General features: G+C 35.1%; 1 protein-coding gene and 1 long non-coding RNA gene across 2 annotated transcripts; both read right to left on the bottom strand.

Moving 5' to 3' along the window:
- Nucleotides 1-5406: 5406 nt before the first annotated feature.
- Nucleotides 5407-6512, bottom strand: LOC145029398 (uncharacterized). The gene is made up of 2 exons (XR_013676510.1): nucleotides 5721-6512; nucleotides 5407-5633 (listed from the first exon to the last, which is right to left on the bottom strand). It is a non-coding gene; the product is annotated as an uncharacterized LOC145029398 (long non-coding RNA).
- Nucleotides 6513-11055: 4543 nt separating this feature from the next.
- On the bottom strand, nucleotides 11056-14664 carry LOC145028390 (Major facilitator superfamily protein). The gene is made up of 5 exons (XM_078977071.1): nucleotides 14486-14664; nucleotides 14163-14380; nucleotides 13622-13757; nucleotides 13041-13461; nucleotides 11056-12060 (listed from the first exon to the last, which is right to left on the bottom strand). Exons 1-5 carry the CDS (start codon nucleotides 14586-14588, stop codon nucleotides 11175-11177), a joined length of 1764 nt encoding a protein of 587 aa, XP_078833197.1. The 5' UTR covers nucleotides 14589-14664; the 3' UTR covers nucleotides 11056-11174.
- Between the last annotated feature and the right edge of the window lie 7903 nt (nucleotides 14665-22567).

Here is a 22567-nt window from a genome sequence, read left to right as displayed (position 1 = left end):
AATCGAGTAAATGTTAAGTACTTAAGACCACATGCATGATTGTGGTATAGAGTTGGTCGCTAACAAGTGAGCAAGTATCATCCAATTTTGATTAAGTATCAACAAGAGTATGATTTGGGTTGCAATTTAGCATGTTTACTCATTCATAAATATGAAGAGCATATTTTCATAGAGTTATAAATAACCCGACTTTATTACGTGTAACCGAAATACCCAACAAAATAAGAAAGATTGCCTACATAAGTCATGACAAACTATATGCCCAATAAACTGATAATGAGACTTTGAAGATCAGTGGATGAATTGGTTAAAACTATAAGAATAAACTTTATAGAGAAGAAGCTTATAGGGATAAAACAAATTGTCAATATAGAGGACCATATAGGGATGACGTGTTGTCGTTATAGGGTTAGGAAATAAACTTTGACTTCTTAAGCTATAGTGACGACATATCGTCTCTCTTAGTTAGGCAGGAACGAAACAAGGTTGGCAGGTTTCTGAAAAGCGATAGGGACGACATATTTATTAGATTAGGTGTCTAAGGTCATAACTAAATCGGTATAACTTTTTGGAATTAAAACAAAGTTCTTTTTGGGTTGTCCTTAATAACTAGAAATAGCTAGGAACAACTTTAGGAAAGTGAGGAAGTGATTTGTTAATTTATTATATAATTAATAAATTAATTACAAATTGTTAAAATTTAATTTAGAATTAATCATAATCAATTGGAAATTAATTTCGGATTAATTAGAATTAATTAAAGGTACAAAAGGGGTAAATTGTAATTATTTAATTGTTAAGTAAGACAGGCATTCTAGAACCCTTCGTGGATTGGACGATTTTAGATGGGGTCCAGAAGGATTTTGGAAACCTCCAATAGCTTATAAAGATAACTACCTTGAATAGATTAAATTATATTATTTAATTATTCTAATTAGAGTTTATCATAGAGATCCAGCAGCTATAAATAGGGACCCTTGTTAACCATTTTCGAACCTTAGTATACACAAGCAAGAAATCAAAATTCCTTCCTTTATCCTCTCTCCAAATCATTCCTAAGGTTTCTAGGATATCGAGTGTGAGCCATTAAAGGCATCCACACTATTGGTGCTAGCTTTTCAAGGAACACTTAAGGATCAAAGGTTGAGTATTTCTAATAGTACTCAAAGGTATGTATTTTAATCTTTGTAATTATCGGTAATACATAGGTTACATTAGTTTTCATAGTATGCTGCTATTATGAGAAAATGTCATGAATCTCTAGGTCGTATGTGCCTATAAAACAGTTTTAAGATTCCATTGCTTAAATCTTTTGTTTTGTAACCTAAAAACCCATCAATATCATAAAAAAAATACATATATATACACACACACACATACACACACACACACACACACACACATATATATATATATATATATATATATATATATATATATGTATATATATATTCTTGAATCTATTTAACTGCAAAATAGGTGACAACATCGTTTTATTTGAGGTTATAGAGACGAATTGTCGATAAATCTGATCGATCTATTCTCTCTCTCTCGCTCTCTCTCCCTCCCTATATATATATATATATATATATATATATATATATATATATATATATATATATCGGGCAATTAGCTTTTCGTCGGCACCACAACGTCGACTAGGTAACCTTAATTTCCTTCTGGTCCTATATAAGGTTGAACCTTAGAATTTGATGAAGTAAAACCAGGTCATGCTGACTTTCATCAGTGCCAATGTCTCACCAGCATCAACGTGAATACTTAATCTACAAGGCCAACATCAATATTATAATGTTTTGGATATACGGATATACGCATACTTAGTTAGCAGTTTCGATATCTTAGGGATATCAGATTTATACTATGTATTTACATAGACTAGGTGAAATCCTTGATTTTTGGGGATTCATATCTCTTAGCTTTTACTATAAAATCATGTATCCAGGGTTCGTTTCATTCTTTGATTCATAAGCCCGAGCTTTGTGTGTGTTCTATTGATGAGAACTTTCTTAGTTAAAAGCCTTTGTGATAAACCATGTTCTTTGTCTTTTGTAGTTACAATGTCTTCTTCTTCTTCTTCTTCTTCTTCTTCTTCTTCATCTTCATCCAATCACTCTAAAACCACATCTAGTCACAAATTTGATGGGTTTTATAGGTTATAAATCTATGCATGAGGCGGAAAATGTAACATCCCAAAATCCAAGACCAAAAATTTTGTTTTTAAATCATTTATGAAAAACCATAATTCAACCATCATCATATATAAAAATCATAAATCGTGTATCTCAAAACATCATATCAAATACTGTATCAAAATCATGTAAAAATATCAAAGTTTGAAACATCCCATGCTAAACTGTGGTGTGTGTCATGCGATCATCTTGAGCCCTTCCCCTTGCTAATGGAAGTACCTGAAACCAAAACAGAAAACTGTAAGCACGAAGCTTAGTGAGCTCCCCCAAACTACCACATACCATACACATAACATATAATCATATCTTGGGGCCCGCCCCTACTACTTCGAGTCTAGCTCGGCATCGACTTTTCCAGCATCGAACCCTATTCGGTATCGGGCCCAGCCCCGCATCGAGCAGATCTCGGCATACATATGAATATATCAAGTAACATATAACATAGCACATATACTAACATGTAAACACTTCTCGGGCCCCGCTTGGCATCGGACCGAGATCCGGAAGCATACTAATAATCCTAGGGAACTATCGCGACATCGGATCGGGGTCCAGAATCATACTACCATAACATATTAACTAAACATTCCTCAGGATTACCCCAAAATCGAACCTAAGTCTGGAACACCTAACACATAACAAACACATGTAAGAATAATAAAGACATCAAGCATACAAGAATTCCTCGGGACCACCCCGGTATCGGATCGAGATCCGAAAAAGCATATAAATCTACATCAGGCCTTACCCGACATCGAACCGTAGTCCAAAACTACTACTATCTAAATAGGTCGTCCTTGGTGCCTTAGACCCGTTCCTACAGGAGAAAACTCACCTTGCAAAGCTGTCTGCAAAATCTCGCGGTGAGGAATATGTGGTAGCTGCTCCAACGACTCCCCAGCTATCAATATCACAATAATACTTAGTCAAGATCTGATAATCCTTCTTAGGGTAAAATGAAAATTTTACCCTTGGTTAAACTCAACGTCAATGTCAACTCCCACTCAACCCAACTCATCGAGTTATCCCCTAACTCGTCGAGTTCTATGCTATCCTATCTCTTTGTAAACTGAGCCAACTCATCGAGTCCCTTCACAGACTCGTCAAGTTATATCTTGTACAGAATTAGGATAAAACGAGACAACTCGTCGAGTCCCTTCATAGACTCGTCGATTTCTTCAGTTTCCTAGTCTTAATCACGTCATCTAGCTGACTCACTTCATAAACTCAATGGGTTCACTCAAAATTAGATAAGGTTGGGGAGCCACAACTTGACTCGTTGAGTCGCATAAACAACTCGTCAAGTCTCCCATATGACAAATCCATACAGTCAACTCTAATTAGTTCCAATGCTTCCAACTCATAGATCTGGACTCCTTAGGCTAGCATTACATGTAAAGTTGCTAACTTTACGTGCATGCATGGTATTATGGAGCTAAAACACCAATACCAAGCAAAAATGGAGGTCTACATCATACAATAGGGCCATAGCTGAATAAAGGTGGCAACTTTGAGCTTCTAGAGATCAATAGTGCCCAGATCTGAAGTCCTTACATCACCCAGAGTTCAAATATCAAAAATGACCTTGAAAATGGTCAAAAAATGACAACATGCAAGCCTAGAAGAAGATCTAAGTGAAAAGAAGACAAGGTATAAGCTTTATACCTCCAAAGGGTCTGAAAGCGTTTCCTTAGATAACTCATATGTGTTTCTAAACAATTTCAGCACTTATACCAATAAGTCTTAAATGTTTATACTAATTGTCAAACCTCACAATTTGAACTATGAAGAGGGATGTCGTAATCATAATTGAATTTGAGAATGCAATTTACACAAACGTTATCTCCTTAAAATCTCCCTAGTGAAAGCATTTCCTCAATATCATTTTCATAAAGGAGAGAAACCTTATGACACTTAGATTTTATGGTGTATGTGTTTCTATCCATATGAATTTGTCATAACCATAATCATAAGATAATTTTTGTGACAAATCTAAACTCATATGGACTAAACTTGTTCATTCTTAATTTCTTGCTATCAAGGGTCCCATCATTGCTTCCAAGTTATTGAGCAGATCACCCATACCTATCAATGTACTTTCCATTGATTAGGGTGTCTTGCCTGTATGCAATCAATTTAGAACTCACAAAACTCACATGCATAGTTGACCAAAATGGAATGGCACAAAAACAAGAATATGTTAACACGATAGGTTACAAAGCTCAAGTCGTGTGCTAGTGTTTAATAATAGGTTTACTCTTGATTAGCTCTTGAAAATTTTCAAGATCATTTAGACTCCTACTGACCTCTTGACATATAAGATTCTCTTATCAAGAAACATTTCTTGACAAAAAAAATATTCAAGAGTTAGTGCAGATTCTTATCAAGATAAACACTATACACAATTGGTCTTAGGTGGTCTTTGTCTTATCCAAGATAAACACTATACACAATTGGTGTTAGGTGGTCTTAGGTGGTCTTTGTCTTAGTGTGTTAAAAACTTCTTAAGATGTGTCACTCAAGTCACAATCTTGGAGTATGACTCTAAGACTTGATATTGGAATGAAGTATGACTCATCCCTTTTGATTTAACCATTTCAACTGTTTCCGATTCCTCTTCTTAGCCATACTAATGCACTAAGGTGTCCTTATAGGATTAATTGTGATATGGTTTCATAATCAACAAGACGATCATACAACACGATACTAAAGTACTCTCCCATCTTTTCAAATTAGAGAAACTTTTATCTTTCTGCCTATTTGATTCTTCTTATTCGTTCTGCCATTCGTTGAAACTTTTCAGTGATTCAGAATTATACTTAATCTTGTAAGCATAACCAAATTTACTAGACTTTTAATAAATCATGACGAATAATATTATTGTTCTTTATGGTGGACTTGACTAGTGCACAACATTGTATACCAGTTCTCCTAGTCCTTCACTTGATTCTTTGTCAAGGAATTAGTCTTAATTTTCCAAATATGAAGGTTCTCAATCATAATACAATACAACTTGTATGATTCCAAGTTTTTGTCCAATTGAAACTCAGGCGACAAGAATTTTTCCTTATTTGGTACATTCTCAACATTACCACAAATAACATAACTAAGAATCACATCCATTTCAACATTGCTAAAAATAGAAATACACAAACATCAATTTTCATACATGCCATTGTAAGGAAATATATAAATAAGACAAAAACCAAAATTTATTTTTATTTATAAAATGTGCGGAAAAACTTGTCCTTATAATGCAATTCAAATGAAAACTACACTAGTACATATTCCTAAGCAATCTATCATAACTCTAAAAGTAGCATCTCCAAAAATCCGATCATCGAATCATGCGATCGAAATACATTTCTTCGCGATCAGACTCAGCTCACTTCTTCCTTTAAGCTTCCTTTATTTTCTTCGATCCTACAACACATCAAAATGCAATCTTATCACATTATGTATTAAGAATCTAAAATATAAAACTTAATAGAGTTAGATAGTGGATGTTACCTGAAGCAGAGTCATACATCTTGACTCTCCCATCTCTTGGATCTCTCAGGTAGTCAGGGCAGCTTCATAACCAATGCCCCCTTTTATAGCAGTAGAAACATATGGATTCTTCTGGAAGAGGGATGTTGTAATCCAAATTGCAGAACATTTGAAAGTAGGTAAATGACGATTTACCAATTTCCATCATGAAAAAAAAAAGAAATTTAAGTTTTAAATGAATTGAAACTCCTAGATCTTTTGAGATTCACTGAACTTTTCAATGGCATGTTTAAATCTCGATTGTGCCCTTCATTTGTGACTGGGATGCCGAGGATCACAAAAAAGGTGTGGATAACCATGCAAATTAGTTTGGTACACTCGATGTTACAAATCACCGAATCAATGTGTCGGTTAACCACACACGCTCCACTAACGATCAATAAATGTGCAATGTGCAATTTCATGGATTAGCACCAATTCTACATTTTTCCTAAAGTTACTAAGATTTGGGAATTTATAAAAGTGTTTAGTTACTTCGTATTTCATTATACTTATAATGGAAGGTTGCACCCTATTCTACCCGTTCGGCTAACGACCCTCCACTAGTCAAGAGTGCGGTGGGTAAGAGTGGATACCCATTCAATCGCCATTTTATATGTAATTTCCTTAAACACCCCTTAGAGACCAGCTTCCTGAATGAGGCCTACTAACGGTAAGACATACATTTTACTCATACATATATAATATTAGACTTTTAATTTTATATATAGTATAATGGTGTATTTTACTCTTTTAAAATACTAGGTGGTCTAATTTAATAAAATTATACTTTTAATTTAATTAAATATAAACCATATCATTATGGATTTATTAAATCTCTTTTAATTATACATTTAATTAACTTAATAAAACCATAAGGGTGTAATTTGAACTTTTCAAACAACTAGGGTTTTAGAATTTAAAAAATTTCAAAATTAAACTTTGAATCAAAAATTTAAATTCCAAAACTCGAAGGAAAGTTTTGAAACTTTTCAAAACTATCTAGATCAAATTACAAATAATTCAATTAATCAAATAATTTGTGATTATCTAATTTTGACCTAGTTCAATTACTTGGAAGATAATTCAAATCAAAACCAAAAATAATTAATATTTATCTTATAAAACAAGTAATTATCTCAATTTTGACAATTATCTACTATTTGGATTAGGATAATCAATACCAAATATAAAAAATCGAATTTTAAGTGTTAAAAACGTTTTTGGTAACTTTCCCAAGCCAAAACAGCAAAAGAATCCCAAAGTATCCTCTGTCTGACCCTTGGACTCGCCGAGTCAGGGACTAGACTTGCCGAGTACATCAACTGACTCACCGAGTCGGTCAGGCAGAGGACCAAAAACTTTGATTTTTAGGCAATGAATGATTAAAAAAGCATCAAATACATCAAATAAATAACCTAGGCTCTGATACCACTGATGGGTTTTGAGCAAAACATCAATCCTATGGTGTGCATGCAAACCATAAAGCTTTGGATCTAGTTCGTCTAATTAACATGCAATAATCATCCGAAGCTCATAAACCTTAGATCTAGTATACAATAATCGAATTAACATATGAATTAGGGTTTAGATCTTACCTTGATTGTTATGTAGCAATAACAATCACAAATCTCCTTGATCTTGACTCTTGAAAGCTTAGTGCCTCAAATGTTGCACCTCTAATGGAATCACAAACACCATGAGCAACAAGATAACTTAGGAGAAGGAGGAGGAGCACCAAAAATGTCTAAGAACCCTTAGGGATTACTTCCACACGTTTTTTGGGCCTTAGGGGTTCCTTATATAGTTAGGCTATTAGGGTTATCAAACAAGGAAACCCTAATTTGACTGCTTAAGCTCCAAGCAGACCATAGACTCCTTCCTTAGAAGCCTTGGACGAATTCTAATGGGTTTCCCTATAGATTTCGTCCACTCCAACTTCTATGGAGTCCATTAGCGCATTTATGCAACTATCTTATAATTACAATATCAGTCCCCTTTATTTAATTAATCTCTTTAGTCATAAAACTAATTCTTAATTAATTCTTGACTATATTAATTAAACAATATGATTTTTCCTTTAATATATTATTCACATAATATATTTAATAAATCATATTGATCCTCTTTCTCCTTAGTTCATCCTATCAATTGCTATAGTGAAGGCAATCCAAAAGGACCATGCTCGTAATCGGGTCAAGTACATACCAAAATAGTTATGGGCTTAGACACCTAATCTAATAAATGATTCATTGTATAATACCATACACTGATAAAAGTTCAAAATTTTATGTCAATGGGTATATCATATGTTGTGATATATTACATTAACCAACCCACTCTTACCCTATAATTCTTTTAACAAATAATTTGATTTCTCACTGTAAAGGCTGTACACTGATGAAAATTTGATATTTATGATGATGGGTATATTTCGTATCGAAATTTTTTGAACGCATCATACATCTATCACCCAATATTTTTTTTAATGGAAGTAGTAAATGATTTAGCATATTATACCATCCACTGACGAGACTTCATAACACTGTGTAAATGATCTCTATTGCAACAAAACAATAGTGATACACCAAAATTGCACCCACTAGTGCATTGCATTGATGTTGGTACTTATTCTATTGTTTTTGTCACGTTGGAGATTCTCACTTGCTGGATGCTTATTTGGTATGATTATCGTTATCTCTGGGGAAACTCTTAAAAATAACTTAATTAAATTTAGGGATAAGAGTCATTGTTTGGGACCTCTGATATTTGGCACAGATCCTTCTCTCTCCAAATGATTACTTTTTAACGGCACTTATTGGAGTATAAAAACAAATAAGTTACATCACAAGCCTCTAATTCAATCAAATTACCTTCAAAAATTTCTCTCGTCCATTTCTACTCTCAAGAACCCTAATTCTAAACTTGATGGTTACTCCTGATACTATCTACACTTATGTTCCCACCCCAAATGCAATTAAGGCTTTGTGCACTCCAGTCACTCCTATCTTCATTTTGCCAAAAATGTGGCCTTCTCTATTGAAATCCCTAAATAGTTGAAGGACAAGGGTTTCGAAGACTTTGTGTTTTATCTTGTTGCGGGCCCACTTGGCTATACTCTTGTTTATTTTGTTTATCCTTTTTTCCCACAACATGTCTGTGAGTTCTACTATACCTCTACCTACTATGATCTAGGAATGATTATTGGTACAATTAGATATGGTAAACATTTCATTTTAATGGTGAACATTTTATTTCATGAAGAGTATTTTGCTCTTCCAATCGACGAGGAATTTCATGTTGCTCTTAACAAATTAGGGTTTTAAAACACGAAGCAAGTGAATCATAATATTCTTCGATAAGTGTCTTGGAGAGTGTTTCTCACACCAGATTTATAGTCTTGATCAGTTGAATACATTTGAGTAACATATTCTTTTCTCTATCATAAAAAATAAGCCCATGGATTTTGCTTAGCTTATTTTTTCTTTTATCAATTTGCTAAAGTGATCAAAGGAAATAAGCGACCCACTTATGTTCCTTATCCCCGATGGTTTGCACTGATTCTTCAATAAATTCGTACCAGGTATGATGGTGAACCTGGTGAAGATTAGGTCCACCCTTTAACCTCTCTGAAACTATACAACAAGGATCCACTGGATTTTAGTAGCATCATAAGGGGAATGTTGAAGGGGACCGACACCCCCTATGACATTTATTTGTCTACGTCGATTCTTACCGGTGGTTAATGATGTTTTTGTCTCGGTTGTCACATAAAGACTAAAGTGAGTCTTGTATGCAACATCTCCATCTCTTTCCTATTTTTCTCAACGGTCAACATTCACAATGCATTTCGATTTTATCTCGACCATCGGCATCACAACGTAAGTGCATCTCTAATCCTACACAGTACACACTCTAATAACAATTTATGACTTTATGTTTCTGTCAAAAGTTCAAATCTATTTATGACTTCAAAAATACAACCATCGGTGCACTTATGTGCTTTGAGCTTAATCTTAACTTCTTTTAGTAATTACTAGTTACTTAAGTTAGTATTTTCTTAATTTGAAAATTCATGTTTAACTCAGAAATGTTCAATTTGAAATTGAGTTTAATATGACATGTTAAATAATCTAAACCTAAGTTTAATTAAGCTAAATCTAAGTTTAATCTGAATTTGATGAATCTGTATTTAAGTGTGCTTAATATGTGTTTTATTGATGTTAACTCCGAGTTTGGTTAATTTGTGTTTAATTGATGCTAATTGTTAAATCGAATTTGGTTAATCTATGTTTAATTGATGTTAAATCTTTAGTTGTTCAATGTGGATGGAAGGATCTCAAAAAACCATTGACGAAGCTGAAATTAGAAGTAAGCAACCTAATCCGGATCCACCAATTGTTAATGGACGATTTATATTTTACTTTGATTTTTCATATTTTGATTGTAAACTTTAAAACTTGGTAGTTTTAACATTTTCTTGAACTATGCAGTTGATTTTGATGTTCTTGATTGTTTTAAATGATTGGAAAAGAATATTAGTTATTATGTTAGTTTGTTTACATTTGTTGGATAATGGGTGAAAACCCAAACCCATGAATCTATGTGTTGAACTTGGAAAATCGAAAAACCAACCCCTAAAAATTTAGAAACCAAACCAATGGGTTCTATAAACAAAAACCTGAAATGAACATGTTGGGGTTGGTTTTACCCAAAATTTGACTCATGTTCAACCCTAGAACCACTTAACTCACGTTACAATCTCTTTGTCTTTATATTTTTATTATCATATCTATTTTGTGATTTTGTTATGCTTTCTTACTTATGCAAATGAAAAAGCACGTATATTATTCAAAAAGTTACGAAAACCTAATTGGCCCGCCCAATGTAGGCGCTCTTTTATACTAACGGCCCGCATGTTTTTGGGCTTTGAGACGTTCTTTTACGTGGTTATTGCCCATTAAATCCCAATTTATGACTAGGCCTTTGAATTTATTGTTTTATATTTAGTTAAAATTAAAAAATATAGAGTTTAGTTCCTCTAAATGTAATCAATGATCTTACGAAGATACTATTGGAATACATTATTTGTGAATTTTGCAAAAATTAATATACTATAAAAGTGAATTCATATAAAAATACACTTGAAGATGATTGAACTAAAATTTTCATATAGCCGTGTATGTTTCGAAGCTCGATTATTTGATTACTTTTATATCAATATCATAAAACAAAACAAATATTAAACTAAAAATAAGTCGGTACCATCTGTCAGTAAATTCAAAATAAGTTTGACTAATATTGAGCTAAAAATATATGAACAAAGGGCTTTTATTAGAAATTATACAATAAGCCATAAAATTACTTTCTTTTATACTAATGCATTACCACAAATTGGGTAACATGTAACATTACTGAAAGTTGTTCCAAACCTTCTTAAACTTGCAACCCTAATGGAATTACTTCCAATGTTTTACATTCCATCTCTAGACTTTCATCTTTTGCTTCTACATTTGACTCCCTTTTATAAACATATTTCTTCGATGCCCACAAGAAAGCTCCCAAATTTAATACTGAAATGAACAAAAGGAAACCATAGTAATAATCCAAATGGGAATCATTTAAGTTTTTCCCGATCCAACTCTTCATTCCATCCCTACTTGTTACCTTATCCACCATTGTCACCAAGAAGCTATTCAAGAAGTTGCCAACGCCAATTCCACTCGTGAAAAACGTGGTCCCAAGACTTTGCATGTCTTCAGGGGATTGGTCGTAGAAGAATTCCAACAATCCAATCGCATTAAACACATCAGCGACCCCTAACAGAACGTATTGAGGCATTAACCAGAAAATACTCATGGGGATTACTTCTTTAGGATCAAGAATGTGATTGGACTCGATAGATTTCATTCTTTTGACTTCAACTAGATAAGCAATAGCTATGGCTAGAATTTGAATTGTGAATCCAATACCAAGCCTTTGAAGCATGGTGATTCCCCTAGGGTTTTTGGTTCTTTTGCGCATTAAAGGCACAAAGTATCGATCATACATTGGCACAGATATTAACATAGAAAGTGTAACAAAGCTTCCTAACGAAGCTGCTGGTAACTGGAAATTTGATCCAAGATGTCGATCCAAAGTGGTGCCTTGTTTCACAAACAAGGTGTTGATTTGTGCCCAAATAGTGCTAGGAATCAAGGTTACAAGCCATACCATGATCATCCCCAATACAAGCTTAGCTCCTTCCACTTGAGTAATGGTGCATGGGGGCCACCTTGAGTTGACATGGCCATCTTCTTTAAGTGCACCTTTGTCCAAGAACCTAATTTCATTTTATGTTACGCATTATTAACCATCACCATCCAAATCGTCGTATTTAATTAAGTTCTAACCTTTCATAGAAATCAAACTTCATCGACCTTACGAGTTTTGGATGGAAAAAGTGTTTTATTAAATACAAAAAAGAATAAATAAACATTATTGTATTCTTCATTAATGAATCAATAATTCATACGACAAGAATATATATCCCTAGGTTTTTGAATCATAGTGAACCTCCCAATGAAGGTGATTTCATATATTTGTTTAATATTTTTGCATGTGTGCATATTTAATATGTTACATGGGCCCACAAAACTTAAATTAAATAACATTGGCCAACTTTTATAACCAGTTTCTATGGGCCATTTAATGAATCTTTAATTAAATTCAGCAACAGTTGTAACTTGTGACAAACTAGAATGAGTCGTACGTCCCCAATCCCCACCCCATTTAATGTTCATGAATTTCAATTTGAGATTTTGAGCATATAATACCGTGGTTATATTTAAAACACATAACAATTTTTCTTTTTTTTTAATGGACATACCAAATTTAATAAAAACGTTTTTATGCACATACACGTGCATACACACAGGATGAAAGGACATCTAACATTTAAAATGAAATACTGACAAATCAATATATATCGAATATATCGGATAAAAGAATTCCATTTCTACCCTTTCGTTTGACTTTATATTAAATTTATTTTATGATATAAAGTGATATCATATATATGGTATTGAATACGAGTGCCCATCATGCCTAGCTTTCCTCGCGTGTGTCGCTTTAAAAGGGTTAGCTATGGTTAGCTATGGTCCAATCAACAAGTTGGATAAAGACACATCGTTTTGAGTAAAGTTTGTTGCTAAAAGGTTGGCTTTTCGTGATCCTTTTAGTTAACAGTATTTCATACTAGTCATACTCACAAGAATACTATATAACCTAATATATAAACAGTAAAAAGAAAATGTAGGGTACCTGAAAATTGGAGTGTGATAGACTTGACGTTTCCCACTATTGACATAATGTTCCATATCAAACTCATGAAGCTCTGACAGGTCACGTGGTGGTTCGCGGTGGCGATTAGCAAATGCCGCCCTTACTACCCGGAAAATTTCTCCGGCGGGACTTTTGGTCCTTCTAACTTTATGTCTGTACATAGGGGTGCCAATATAGAAGATAACAAGTGACACAATGAGACCAATGGTTGGGATGCCATAACCAAGACCCCAACCCAAGTTTTCTTGAATGTAAACTAGACCAAGTGTGGCAACAAGTGCACCCGTAAAACTACTAAACATCCACCAGTTGAAAAACGATACTTTCATTCTCTTTTCACTAGGGTCAAAATCGTCAAATTGGTCAGCACCAAAAGTTGAGATATTGGGTTTCGTGCCACCTACACCAATGAATCCAAGATTTTCAGTGAGTATGTACTATGGTTCGTAAAAACATAATTTTAAAACGTACAACGTACGAGAACATTTTTTATTTTTTATTTTATAGTTTTAACATTATAAAAATTATGTAAAGAAAGCTTTAAGTTAGTGCATATCTACCTGCACCTATGGCAATGATGTATAAAGATGAATAGAAAAATGCAATTTGAGAAGTGGTGGCTTTATTGCATACTCCATTTCTGCATGTTGGCTTTAAGAATTTGATCGAAACTGCCAATGTCAATAGCACCATCCCCTAAAATGACAAATTTTTAACCGCTAAAAGTTAAAAACAATAATATATTATATAAAGTTTAACGATTATATCATATCGAACAATTGTTACAACCCTAAAAGACTAATGGTGGGAACCATAACTAAGATCGAAGCTTTTGTCGTCATCGATAGATTTATGGTAATTAACTTGATAATATTTGAATTATATAAGTATAGTGAATTGACAAGTGATGGAAATTATTGGACTTAATTAACTATAGTTGGTCAAAAGAAATATAAGCCAATAGTTTTTTTTTCTTTATATTCATTCAAAGAAAACTCATGGACAAAAACACACATCCAAAAGCAATCTTTGCATCAAAATCATAGCCTCACAAAAAAACTACTTTTTCTTGAAAAAATGGGGGAAAAAAAACTTACGTACCAATACATAGATGAGAGACGACAAGGTGAAAGTCCAGAAACGACCCAAATAAGAATCAGCAATGTATGCACCAAAGATGGGAGTCATCCAGACTGCACCTGACCAATTATTGACATTTCTAACAGATGAAACATTGTCTTCGTGCAATTGTGTCGTCAAATACACCACAAGATTTGATGCCACCCCATAAAATGCCATTCTTTCGAACGCTTCATACCCTTTTGAAAGAAAAAAACATAAAAAAGATAGTCTTGTAGTTGTTGTATGGTTTGAAGAATCTTGAAATGAAAAAATGAAATCAAGAAAAGGGTGTGGTGAATTACCAACTAAAAAGGCACAAGCTTTCCATTTGCCAGTTTTGGAAGAGAGCACGGGTTGCCTGCGAAGATCGACTGTGCCATCTTGTGTGTATCCTTTTTCTTCCATTTTTTTGTTAAAAATGAGAGAAAACGAGAGGCTAAGTGATGCTATAAATAGGCCTTTGTGTTTGCTTACTAACAGTCTTTTTTTAATAGATTTTTTGAAGATGTTTGGAGTCCAGGGTAACTGTATCCAAGATTCTTATTTGTGTAAATTACACAAATGGTCCCTGTGGTTTAAGGTAATTTCCGCAATTGGTTCACCATCCTTTTTATATGTTTTTATTGCACGTTTGATCCCTTGCATACTTAAAATGACTTTATTGCACCTGTATATTTCTTTTCTCATTAATTTGTTATTTATTATGTATTTATTTATATTGAAAATTTGTTTAATCCCCACCCCACCCTACAACCTAAGTGTTGTACTAAACCTTTTTATCATTTCTTTATCAATAGATTAGTGAAAGAAACATTTTTACTCTTGCCTATGCCTCTGCTTGCTGGAAAACTCAACACTTGTCAACAAGTCTCCATCTCCTTCCTCAAAAAGTATTTTGCAAGAAAAAGTCTTAGCTTAAAAAGTTTGTTTACTCATAAGTCATATCATGCTTAATTTCTTGTATTCCAATCAACTCAATAAGTATATAGAGTAGATGAAAATATATACAAACACTAAAAATTATAATCGTTTGATTGTCGTTTGAATTTATTTAAAAATAAAAAATAAAAGAAATGGTCCATATAATTTATCAATTTCTTTAGTTAACCTTATAGCGAGTTTCAAAGTTGCAATTTTGATTTATTTGTTGATCACCATTAAAGTGCTATAGAAAGTAGTCATCTGTCACCGATGACACCAACCAAACCTAAGAAATTCTTATTTAATTTGTTTAAATATGTTACAAATGTTCTTTCATTTATTTTCAGATACTAATAACGTACATGAATTTCTTGTGTTAGGGAAAGAATGAGAAGGGGTGGTAGTGGATTTTGGATCCAAGATTAGGTGAGAGGAGAGAGAATATGTTGTGTAAATTGGTAGTGGTATTGGTTTAACAATGAAAGAGAGGTTGGCATGGTCAATACGTGCAAGAGGATGATGGATGAAGAAGATGTAGGTGGGATGAGGTAGGGTGAGGAAAGGGCATTTATTATTTAACAATAGTATATTTATCTCGAGACCAATCACCAATGAACAACACATCGTCCACATAGAATAAATGAGATAGTGATGATCAGTAGCCCGGAATTTGGATTCCTTTGAAAATCCCTTTATCACAGGCAGATTTAATAGCTACACTTAATCCCTCCATAACGATAATGAATAAATATGGCGAGAGAGGGTCACCTTATCGGACTCCTTTAGTTATTGAGAATTCTTTAGTTGGAGAGCCATTAATGAGGACTAAAGCCCTGGATGAATTTAAACACCCCTGAATCCACCTCCGCCATTTATTCCCAAAGCCCATCTGTTAATGGACCGAGTCTAGATATTGCCAATTCAACGAATCTAAAGCTTTGTCAAAGTTTACCTTCAAGAGTAGGATTTTCCTCCGAGTTCTCTTTGCCCATTAACAAACCTCATTAATCATAAGGGGACTATCCAATATTCACCGCCCCTCCACATACGCTGACTGACATCACCAATGATACCCCCAGTTACCGACTTTATTCGGTTAGAAAGTACCTTACTTATGATCTTATTCATGTTGGATTAGTATCTAAGTCCATAACTATATTTGATATGTACTTGACCCATGTGTTGCATGGTCCTTTTGGGTTGCCTTTACCAAAGCAACTGGACAGGATGATCTATGGAGAGAGAGGATATTATAGTTTATTAATATATATTATAATATATTAAAAGAGAAATCCTATTGTTTAATTAATATTGGTCAAGAATTAATTAAGAATTACTTTTGTGGCTGAAAGAGATTAATTAAATAAAGGGGATTGGAATTGCCAATTATAAGATAATTAACTTTGGGCTGTGGATCTTGTGGATGAAATTAGGGTGGAAGCCCACCGCAAAATCATCCAAGGGCCCTATTCCAGAAGGTTCTTGGAGCTGCTTAGGGCCTAAGCTATCCGATTAGGGTTTTGACCGTAACCCTATCAGCTCAGCTATTTAAGGACCCCTAGGGCTTCATATTTCGGCTACCCTAGAAACCCTAGAGTTCTAAGAGCCGAAATTATGCCTCCATTCCCTTTCTTCTTGATCATCTTCTTGCCTTGGTGTTTGTAAGCCATTAGAGGTATTACAATTGTGATACTAAGCTCTTGAAGTTGAAGATTCTTGCTACTATCAAAAGGTAATAATCCAAACTTGTATTAGTTGTAGATTTCGATTTTTATAGTATGATAGATTATGGTTTTCAAGCTTTGGATAAATTTTCATATACAATAGAGAAACCTAGATCCAAAGCTTTAGGGTTTTGCATGTGCACATAGGAATATTCTTTTGCTCAAAACCCATCAATTCATACGTTGATTGTACATCACTAATGGAAGTGGAAATCTCGACCTCTTGATCTTGGGCTAGAACCTACTGTCAAAGCTCTTCCTAGAGATATATCAACCATCCGACTAAGGCAAGGAGCAGACCATTGGAACTGTAAGGTTACATCTATGTGGGAGGGTGATTTTTGATGGAACCAATTTCAATGATTGGATCTACAATATTCGAATGGTTACCCGCTACGAGAACAAGGAATATGTCCTCGACAAGGAGTTGAAAGAGCTGAATGTAAACACTACGACACAAGGAGATCGTTGCCTTCGAGGCCCACAAGCGAGATGCTACGAAAGTCCATTGCATCATGCTCGCGATGATGATTGCAGAACTCCAAAAGTCCTATGAGGACTACTATCCATATGAGATGCACCAGGATTTGTTGGATAGGTACCACCAAAGTGCCTGGAAGGAGAGGTACGAGATCATCACTTCGATGATCACGACCAAGATGAGGGGTGGAGAGTTTGTCATTACTCATCTGCAGAAAATGCAGAGATATGTCGACCGCCTGCTGAAGTTAAATGTTAACTTCGATGAAGAGTTGGCGATTGATATTATTCTTCACTCCTTACCACCTTGTTTCAACCAGTTTCACATGACCTACCACATGAACAAGGAGGAGGTCAGCTTGAGCAAGCTTCAAGGCTTGTTGTGGACTGCTGAAAGAAACCTCAAGGATAAATCTGTTGCATCAACTCCCGCTACAGCTGCCCCCGTCTTGGCTATTGGTCAGGGGAAGGGTAAGAAGAGGAAGGCTCCTCCCAAGAGCCAACATAAGGGAAATTTGCATGATGGCACCTCTTCAAGTGGAACCAAGGTTGGTCCCGATGCACCCACCTCCATTCCAAAGGATGCATAGTGCTACTACTGTCATGAGAATGGGCATTAGAAACGAAGTTGTACGAAATATTTGCAAGATATCAAGTATGGGAAGATCAAGCCGTACTTCACATGTATTTATACTATTCAATATAATAACTCATCGCATGCTATTTCTTGGATTCTTGATATAGGATGTGGTTTTCACATTTTTTTTTAATTTTCAGGGCCTAAGAATAAATATGGATGTAGAGCATGGGAAGATAAACTTGATCATGGGGAACAAAAGATCGTCGCCTATCATCAAGATTGGAGTTTACTCTTTAGTGCTTAGTAGTGGGTTAGGACTAGAGTTAAATAATTGTTGCTATTCGCCGGAAATGGCAAGAAACATAATTTCTTTTCGTGGTTTGTATAGAAAAGGATTTAGATTTTCGTTTGATAATAAAAAGGGTTCTATTAATGCTTATCTTAATGGTGTTTTCTATTTTGAAGCATTGCCTTGTAATGGAATATATGAAACTGCGAGGCTTTCGTATGACGAGAGACTCACGACAAGCTCGAACCTCGTAGAGAGAGGTGTATTTTCATCGGCTACCCATGGAAGTCCTTTAGATATCTCTTTTATAGACCGAGCGACAATGTTGTCTTCGTTGCGAGGAGAGGGTTTTTCCGAGCGTGAGAACTCATAAGCCAAAGGGACAGTAGGAGGAAAATTGATCTTGAAGAGCTCCATGAATCGAACGATGAAGGAACCTCAAACATTGGCACTCAACTTGAGGAGGAAACTCATGTTGAACCAATTGATGAGTCCTTACCTCTTAGATGTTCCAGTAGAGTTAGTGTTCTACCTGTGTTATATGGTTTTCATATAACAAGTGAAGGTGATACGTTTATTAGTGACAGTACACTAATAAATTTTGATGAACCTAACAGCTACAAGGAAGCCATGGCAGGCCCGGAGTCTGCAAAATGGAAAGAGGTTATGTACAGCGAGATTCAGTCCATGTATGACAACCAAGTTTGGAATTTGGTTGAAAATGTGTCAGGTCGTAAGACGGTCGGGTGCAATTGGATCTTCAAGAAGAAGACCGACATGGATGGTAAAGTACACACTTATAAGGCGTGATTGGTTGCGAAGGTATTTACTCAAACTCCCATAGTTGACTATGATGAGACCTTCTCACTAGTTGCGAAGATAAAGTCTATTAGGGTGATGCTAGCCATAGCTATGTTTCATGATTATGAAATATGGCAGATGGATGTCAAAACCACTTTCCTTAATGGGAAGTTGGCTGAGGATGTTTACATGAGTCATACAGAGGGTTTTGTCGATGCGAATCATCCTAATAAAGTGTGTAAGCTTGAGAAGTCCATTTATGGATTGAAACAAGTATCTCGCAAATGGAATCTTTGTTTCAACAAGAAATTCAAAGAGTTTGGCTTCATGCGAAGCGAGGATAATTCATGTGTATATGTCAAAGCCAGTGGGAGTATAGTTAGCTTCCTCGTATTGAATGTCGATGACATACTACTCATAGGAAATGACATCCCGACCCTGAAGGAAATTAAGTCCTGGCTTGGTACCGAAGTTGAGAAAGGAGAGATGAGCCGAGTACCTTACACTTCTGCAGTTGGCTTGATGACTTGTACTCACCCTGATATGGCCTTTGCTTTGAGCATGGTCAGCAGATATCAAGGGAACCCAGGCAGAGCACATTGGACCGCAGTCAAGAATATTCTTAAGTACCTTTGGAGGACTAATGAATGGTTTCTAGTCCTCGGTAGGAGTGATGACTTAAGGGTATGAGGGTATAGTGACGTCAATTTTCAAACCGACCGGGACAACTACCTCTCTCAGTCCAGCTGGTTCTTTACCCTGAATGGAGGAGCAGTGACTTGGAAAAGTTCCAAGCATGAGATCGTATCTGATTCAACGTGCGAATCAGAGTACATAGCGGCGAGCGAAGTGTCAAAAGAGGCGATATGGTTGAAGAACTTCATCGGAGACCTTGGAGTTATGCAAGCCATAAGGGAGCCTATGGATATTTTCTGCGATAATGAAGGAGTGGTTGCCTTGACCAAGGAACCGAGGGGTTATGGCAGATCTCGACATATCAATAGGAAATATCACTTTATTAGACATCTAGTAGAAGAGGGACTCCTCGTAGTGAAGAGGGTATCGTTAGAGGATAACCCAGAAGATCCCTTTAAAAAGGGACTGAGTAGGGTTAAGCACTTGCAGCACGCTAGGAGCATTAGGCTGAAGGACGATATTAGTTTACATTAGATAGTTTCAAAACGTGTAATAGATAAATTGTAATTAACATTTGATGATTAAATAAAGGAGTATTATTTATGAGTAAAGTTATTGACTTATGTTAATTGTTTACCTATTGTTTCACTTTGCATGTTTTGACTTCCTGAATAATTAGATTATTCGAACAGTCCACAATCGCTTATACTTTGGAAGTAGGTATGAATGAATACTATCATGAATTGGTTTGTAAACTGTCTAAAGTGTATTAGACATAGAAAAAGTTTGTTTCAATGTTCATGAGTGCTTATGAAATAAGATTTGAACATTAGATTAAACCCACGCTTGCTGGTATCACTTGATGGAATTTATCACGAGTGATCGCAAGGCGATAATATCATATAGTCTTTAAACCAAGATATATGGTTTATTGTTTGCAAGTTGGTTGTGCATTGATAATGTGTAAACGCATCAATAACTTGATGTTATAAAACGCGTTGTTGTGCATGATTTGATGAGTGAACGGTAAATGCATATAAGTCGAAGTTTATCTGTTCCTTTTATCCTAAGAGGGTAAAAGCGATATCTAGGCCCCTCGATGATTTGGTTTGACTTATGTGTCGGGCCCGGTCTGGACTAAGTTGATGTGTTCAATTAAGTTCTATGTTAGACAAATCTAAGATCAAGAAACAAACTGCTAGACAATAAGTATGAATATGTTCCTTGTAATTGTCCGTACGATATCTAGAACGGAGGGTTATATGATACCTTATCGAAAGGACAGGTTGCTGATAAGATCAGAGTTCGACAGCGGCTTTTGAGAGCTACGATTGCTAATTGGATCATGAAGTCGTACTTACATTTATAGTTATTAGAGTACTTATCCAAGTGGGAGACTATTGGATTAGTGTCTAAGTCCATAACTATATTTGGTATGTACTTGACCCGGTTGTTGCATGGTCCTTTTGGGTTGCCTTCTCCAAAGCAACTGGACAGGATGATTTATGGAGAGAGAGGATATTATGGTTTATTAATATATTATAATATATTAAAAGAGAAATCATATTGTTTAATGAATATTGGTCAAGAATTAATTAAGAATTAATTTTGTGGCTGAAAGAGATTAATTAAATAAAGGGGACTGGAATTCCCAATTATAAGATAATTAAATTTGGGCTGTGGATCTTGTGTGGATTAAGGGAGTGGACAAAATTAGGGTGGAATCCCACCTTCAAATCGTCCAAGGGCCCTATTCCAGAAGGTTCTTGGATCTGCTTAGGGCCTAAGCTATCCAATTAGGGTTTTGACTGTAACCCTATTAGCTCAGCTATTTAAGGACCCCTAGGGCTTCATATTTTGTCTACCGTAGACACCTTAGAGTTCTAAGAGCCGAAATTGTGCCTTCATTCCCTCTCTTCTTAATCATCTTCTTGCATTGGTGTTTGTAAGCCATTAGAGGTATTACAATTATGATACTAAGCTCTTGAAGTTGAAGATTCTTGCTACTATCAAAAGGTAATAACCCAAACTTGTATTAGTTGTAGATCTCGATTTTTATAGTATGCTAGATTAGGGTTTACAATCTTTGGATAAATTTGCATGTACAATAGAGAAACCTAGATCCAAAGCTTTAGGGTTTTGTATGTGCACATAGGAATGTTCTTTTGCTCAAAACCCATCAATTCATATGCTGACTGTACATCACCAATGGAAGTGGAAATCTCGGTCTCTTGATCTTGGGCTAAAACCTACTGTCAAATCTCTTACTAGAGATATATTAGCAATCCGACTAAGGCAGGGAGCAGACTATTGGAACTGTAAGGTTACATCTAATGGCATGTACACGGTAGGTACACTAAGATGGATTATTAACAAACATCAAGGTAGTACTCCGGGAATTTCATTAATAAAGTGGTGTAAGGTGGTTCCACTCAAGGTGTTATGCTTTATATGGAGGGTTGTTCAAGGTAGAATTCCATCGGCTGTGGCTTTGGCAAACAGGGGTATTCAGGTCAATTCAATCTTATGTGGTTCTTGTATTGGGATACCTGAATGTGTAGATCACGTCCTGGTAGAGTGTTCGTTCGCTTCCATGATCAGGAACAATGTCTTGAGTTGGTGTGGTGTTAACACGGATTCGATTTCAATTAAGAACATTGGGGACCTTCTTCAGTTTGCTAATACATGGGGGTGTTGTCCAAGGAGAAGAGAAATGTTTGTTTTCATCTGTTATGGTCTGCTATCGAATACATGGAGGTTCAGGAATAAATGGTTTATTCCAAATGGAGGGCATTTCAATACAACAGGGAACTGAATGTATTAAGTACACAGTCTTTTACTAGCTAAAGCACTGTAACACCGTAAATTTCAAAACAAAATTTTCAATTTTTATAAAACATAACTCCATTGATATTCATAAAAACAACCATTTAATTATCCAAACAAGACAATA

The sequence above is a fragment of the Lactuca saligna genome, chromosome 2 (genome assembly GCF_052625555.1).
Source record: "Lactuca saligna cultivar CGN05327 chromosome 2, ASM5262555v1, whole genome shotgun sequence".
NCBI lineage: Eukaryota > Viridiplantae > Streptophyta > Magnoliopsida > Asterales > Asteraceae > Lactuca > Lactuca saligna.
Note: the sequence above shows the minus strand (reverse complement) of the source record. Positions and strands in the feature narration are given on the sequence as shown.

Bases quoted from the DNA above. Each gene is read 5' to 3' on its own strand.
- LOC145028390 (XM_078977071.1), bottom strand. From the start codon at position 14,588: ATGGAAGAAAAAGGATACACACAAGATGGCACAGTCGATCTTCGCAGG. The intron at 13,462-13,621 runs GTAGATATGCAC...TCATTGGTGTAG, and splicing joins CATCATTGCCATAGGTGCAG to GTGGCACGAAACCCAATATC. The intron at 12,061-13,040 runs GTACCCTACATT...AAATGAAATTAG, and splicing joins TATCACACTCCAATTTTCAG to GTTCTTGGACAAAGGTGCAC.